Source organism: Lactuca sativa, chromosome 6 (assembly GCF_002870075.4).
Source record: "Lactuca sativa cultivar Salinas chromosome 6, Lsat_Salinas_v11, whole genome shotgun sequence".
Lineage (NCBI taxonomy): Eukaryota > Viridiplantae > Streptophyta > Magnoliopsida > Asterales > Asteraceae > Lactuca > Lactuca sativa.
In genome coordinates, this window is record NC_056628.2 from 161,272,781 (window position 1) to 161,278,485 (window position 5,705).

The 5,705-nt window shown below is 35.4% G+C and overlaps 1 protein-coding gene across 1 annotated transcript; it reads left to right on the forward strand.

Annotated features, from left to right (window-relative positions):
• The first annotated feature begins 616 nt into the window (after nt 1–616).
• LOC111903800 (elongation factor G-1, chloroplastic) lies at nt 617–4,801 on the forward strand. The gene is made up of 5 exons (XM_023899554.3): nt 617–916; nt 1,464–2,603; nt 2,697–2,971; nt 3,884–4,396; nt 4,461–4,801. The coding sequence occupies exons 1-5, from the start codon at nt 688–690 to the stop codon at nt 4,629–4,631; spliced, it is 2,328 nt and encodes a 775-aa protein (XP_023755322.1). The 5' UTR covers nt 617–687; the 3' UTR covers nt 4,632–4,801.
• Nucleotides 4,802–5,705: the final 904 nt, after the last annotated feature.

The window sequence follows — 5,705 nt, forward strand, 5'->3', positions numbered from 1 at the left end:
TGCACAACCACTTACTATTGCTTTTGTTTACTATTAAACTAAATATAACTACAATATGATTTGATTGTATGTCTTATTAATTCTTAATAAATATTTTGATATCTTAAAAAAAATTAAAACCAACTTCAATATATTTAACAACTTGAGCTTTATGTCAATATAAACAAGCTAAATAGTCTATTAGTAGAATTATTTAATATTAATCTTGTTGTCATATATGTAAATCCCCAAGAATAATTTTTTGTGTTTCACTACTTTCTTTATTTCCTAGGGGTTGTATGATAGCATGAGGAGCAACTTTGAGTCATTTGGAGCAACTTCACCTCTATAAAGTTCGGTGGTTAAAGTCACGTCGTGTTTGGAAGAAGGTATTATGTTACCAGTAACATGAGAAGGATACAATCTAACGCTAACTTATTTATTTATTTGCAACGACAAATCTATTATATTCATAAACTTCACCTATATCCACTACAATGCTAACTTATTAATTATTATTATAATTAAATTTTTTTTTATTTCAACATTTTCGTTTGATAATTGTATAATACGTCAATAATTTCCAAGCCACATAAAATTTATCCTTTTATTTCTATCCGAAACACAAACCCCCCCTCATATATTGAATTGTAGTCGCCGTTATCCCCTTCACCATTACCCGAAAATTTTTAGTGGCGGAGATTACACATGGCGGCAGAATCTGTTGCCGCAGCTTCACTCTGCAACTTCTCCGGTAACAATGGTAGTTCCTCAAGCAGGCCGCTCCGTCGCTTCTTTCTCTCTCCCGCCACCTCCCTACGTCGCCGTAGTCTTACCTCATCTTTTTTCGGAACCCAACGGCTGACAACAAACATATCGACTTCTCACTTTCAAAAGAGGAACCTTTCGGTTTTCGCCATGGCTGCTGGTCCCGAAGGTCTCTTTTATACTAATGAATTAAGTGAATTTTGAAGTAATTAATTGAGAAACTCAAGTAACATCGAAATTTAACATGTTAGGGTTAATTGTTCTCGTAGTTATTAAATTCATGCTATGCTCATTTCCTTACTAGTTGAAATTCATTTGCAATTGTAGACGCTAGTAATTGATTCGATATAATTGTCAATTACGTGAAAACAAATCCAATCATTTTCCAATTCTCTCTGTTCCTTAATCCAATTTTCTAGCTTTATCTTATCTTGAAATCAGATTCACGAAATAAAAACTAGCAACATGAAGCAAATGAAAATAAAACTTCAGAATTCTAAATGAAAAACAAAAACTTGCTCTTTTCCTCTTATTGTATGCCGTTTATGATGAATACTGCCCGATAATTGTATCATCCATGGATTAATTTGTTAAAATTACGTACTTTACCCTTTACAACAGATTTTTGAACTTCTTTGATCAATAATTCTTGTAATCCATCTATTACTTGTCATATTCAAAGACAACTTATTTGAATAGTGATTCTTAATATACAGATGGAAAGCGTGGGGTTCCATTGAAGGACTACAGAAACATCGGCATCATGGCCCACATAGATGCAGGAAAAACCACAACAACAGAACGTGTTCTTTACTACACAGGAAGAAACTACAAAATTGGTGAAGTACATGAAGGAACAGCTACAATGGACTGGATGGAACAAGAACAAGAAAGAGGAATCACCATAACTTCAGCAGCCACCACCACCTTCTGGAACAACCACCGCATCAACATCATCGATACACCAGGCCACGTGGACTTCACCCTTGAAGTAGAAAGAGCCCTTAGGGTTCTTGATGGAGCCATTTGCTTGTTTGATAGTGTTGCAGGTGTTGAACCACAATCAGAAACCGTTTGGAGACAAGCTGATAAATATGGAGTTCCAAGAATTTGCTTTGTTAACAAAATGGACAGATTAGGAGCAAACTTCTTTAGAACACGTGACATGATTATTTCAAATTTAGGTGCTAAACCACTTGTGTTACAACTCCCAATTGGGGCAGAAGATGTGTTCAAAGGGGTTATTGATCTTGTAAGAATGAAAGCCATAGTTTGGGGAGGTGAAGAACTCGGTGCTAAGTTTTCATATGAAGATATTCCTTCTGATCTTCAAGAATTATCAGAAGAATATCGCGCTTTATTGGTTGAAAATATTGTTGAGCTAGATGATGTTGTCATGGAGGCGTATCTTGAAGGGGTAGAGCCAGATGAGGACACAATCAAGAAACTAATCAGAAAGGGTACAATCGGGGGTAGTTTTGTCCCAGTTTTATGTGGATCAGCTTTCAAAAACAAAGGAGTACAACCTTTACTTGATGCTGTTGTTGACTATTTACCCTCACCTCTTGATGTTCCCCCTATGAAGGGTACTGATCCGGAAAATCCAGAAATTGAAATTGAAAGAATTGCAAATGATAATGAACCGTTTGCTGGTTTAGCTTTCAAGATTATGAATGATCCTTTTGTGGGGTCCCTTACTTTTGTAAGGGTATATGCGGGAAAACTTGCTGCTGGATCTTATGTTATGAATGCAAACAAAGGAAAGAAAGAAAGAATTGGGAGATTACTTGAAATGCACGCGAATAGTAGAGAAGATGTTAAAGTTGCATTAACTGGTGATATTGTTGCCCTTGCAGGTAAGACTATCTATATTTGTAAGGGTATATATGGGAATTGAGTATCGTTGTTGTTATTGTTATTGTTGTTGATGATTGTTGTTGTTTTTGAAGGGTTGAAAGATACGATTACTGGAGAAACATTGTGTGATCCTGAAAAGCCGATTGTGCTTGAAAGAATGGATTTCCCTGATCCGGTTATTAAAGTTGCTATTGAACCAAAGACTAAAGCAGATGTTGATAAGATGGCGAATGGGTTGATTAAGCTTGCACAAGAAGATCCATCTTTTCATTTTTCACGTGATGAAGAGATTAATCAAACGGTTATTGAGGGAATGGGAGAATTGCATCTTGAGATTATTGTTGATAGGCTCAAGCGGGAATTCAAGGTTTGTTTTTCTTCATTTTGTTTATATGATTTCAATTACTAATTCAAAAAAAAAGTACTTTCATTTTCTCGGATTATAGCATTGTACTACCCAAATATAACAACTTTTTTTCAAATACAATAATTTGGTATTCCAAAATATAATGTTTTAGTAAGAAAAATCAAAAATACAATGCTATAATTGAGTAGATTTTTGAAGATACAATCTCTTAATAAGAAGGGGGGCTTAATCAGTAAAACTTCATATTAGGCAATGACCATTTTTTCTATCTTTTTTTTAAACAAGTGGACCATTTGCTGTAAAAAAAGTCGGCATAGGGACCTTTTCTGTAAATTTTTATTTTCTACAAAGGGACCAAACCTGCCAACATACAAAATTCTTCTGGCAAAAGTGTCAAACCTAAAGAGTATACTTATTTAAACACATGGACCATTTATGTAAAGAATACAGTAGATGGACCTTTCCTATAAATTATAGGGACATCTTTTGTAATTTATTTTCTACATAAGGACCAAACATGCCAACATACAAAATTCAAATTTAAGGGGGGTGAAAGTAACATTTTACAAAGTAGACGGGTGGAAAGTGAAACTCTACAAAATAAGTGATGGAAAGTGCCACGATACGAAAATCCAGGGACCAAATCTACCAACATAAGAAAGTTTTGTGACCAAAGTCTAAAACCTTAATAGTATACTATTGGCCAAAGTCCAAAATAAAAAAGTTTGGTGGCCAAATTCTAAAACCTAAAAGTATACTATTCCTAACCAAGTTGCTTTTTATTACATATAATAATTATAGAATGTTATCCAAATACAAAACAATTTTTTGAAAGTACAACATTGTAATAGAAGAAAGCATACAACGATTCCATGGAATCATGGAATGTAATCACTGATTCCATTCCATCAGGTGGAAGCAAACGTTGGAGCACCACAAGTGAACTACCGTGAGAGCATATCGCGTGTATCCGAGGTCAAATACGTCCACAAAAAACAATCAGGCGGACAAGGGCAATTCGCGGACATAACCGTACGGTTCGAGCCTCTAGAAGCGGGAACGGGATACGAATTCAAAAGCGAAATCAAGGGTGGGGCGGTCCCACGTGAGTACATTCCAGGTGTAATCAAAGGGCTAGAAGAGTCAATGTCCAATGGGGTAGTTGCAGGGTACCCTGTGGTTGACCTTCGGGCAGTTTTGACCGATGGGTCCTACCATGATGTTGACTCCAGTGTCCTTGCGTTCCAGCTGGCAGCACGAGGGGCGTTTCGGGAAGGTGTTAGGAAAGCTGCTCCAAAGATCTTGGAGCCGATTATGAGAGTTGAAGTTGTGACGCCTGAAGAACATTTGGGGGATGTGATTGGGGATTTGAATTCGAGAAGAGGGCAGATTAATAGCTTTGGTGATAAGCCTGGTGGACTTAAGGTATGTTTATTGACTAATTTACCCTTCGTAGAAGATGAAAATTAATTGATGTTGTGAAATGTAGGTGGTGGATTCTTTGGTCCCACTTGCGGAAATGTTTCAGTATGTGAGTACTTTAAGGGGAATGACAAAAGGAAGAGCTTCTTACACAATGCAATTAGCTAAATTTGATGTTGTGCCTCAACATATTCAGAACCAGCTTTCTGCTGCCAAAGAAGAAGCTGTGGCAGCTTGATCTTCATCTTCATCTTTGTGCTATTTAATGATAGGGGAATTTTCTGATTTTCACTTCATATGTCAATATAGGAAAAAAAAAACAAAAACGAAGGATTCGAGTTTTGGTTGAATGATATACCATGTAACATTTTTAATTTATTAATTCGTGGTGATTTTGTGTTTGTTGAAGTTGGAGTTGCTTTTTTGAGATGATTTGAATGTTATGGTTTTGAATTACATATTTGGATGATGGATGATGGATGCTAATGTTGTGTTTAGGTTTCATTTTTCTTTGTGGGTTTTGATAACATTGTAACCCTTTGATAATGGACACTTTAATGTATGACAAGGGAATGATTAATCAAAGAATGGGTTATGTTGGATTATAGTTATGTGTGGAGTACATGACAGTTATTGAATCAAATTCTAGCTAACATGACAATTTAATAGGTAAAATTATGGACTACATGTCATTTTAACTACTTCAACTAAAAAAGTGTACCATTTGTCCCCGATTCTAATCTTAAACTTCTAAAAATATGCAACACATGTGGTAATACTTGTCCCAATTGCCACTTTCATATTTAAATATAGTTCACATAAACAATATCCAAGTAATTTAATTGAAAACACATAATACTCAATTAAAGTACACAGGTTTGGGATAATAACAACTTAAACATACACCACAAATAAAATTTGTCCATAAACAAACATACACCATAAAACATAATCTAACTTCATTATTTCGTTAAAGTTTTGTCTTCCACGTTCTTTCCTTCAACCCTTTCTACCAACTTCTTCTTCAGTATATTCTTTATTCTTTTTTGCATTGGTTTGTTTAAGCTAGAGCTTACTTGTGACTTCTTTTTTCCATTCATTTGATCCTCATTCAACCTATCGCTTCCCTTCGTGCTGCTGACCTTCCTTATGGTCTCCGACCATTTTTGTCTTTTTGTTTATTTTAATTTGGAGGGTCTTTCCACTATCTTACAAGTTGATTTGTTGTGTGCCACCTGATTACATAAACCACATAGAATTCTTTTGCCGGCTTTTGAAAATTGTGTCTCCGGATCCTCTATGAAGCATGTAT

Bases quoted from the DNA above. Each gene is read 5' to 3' on its own strand.
- LOC111903800 (XM_023899554.3), top strand. From the start codon at position 688: ATGGCGGCAGAATCTGTTGCCGCAGCTTCACTCTGCAACTTCTCCGGT. The intron at 917-1,463 runs GTCTCTTTTATA...CTTAATATACAG, and splicing joins CATGGCTGCTGGTCCCGAAG to ATGGAAAGCGTGGGGTTCCA. The intron at 2,972-3,883 runs GTTTGTTTTTCT...CCATTCCATCAG, and splicing joins GGCTCAAGCGGGAATTCAAG to GTGGAAGCAAACGTTGGAGC.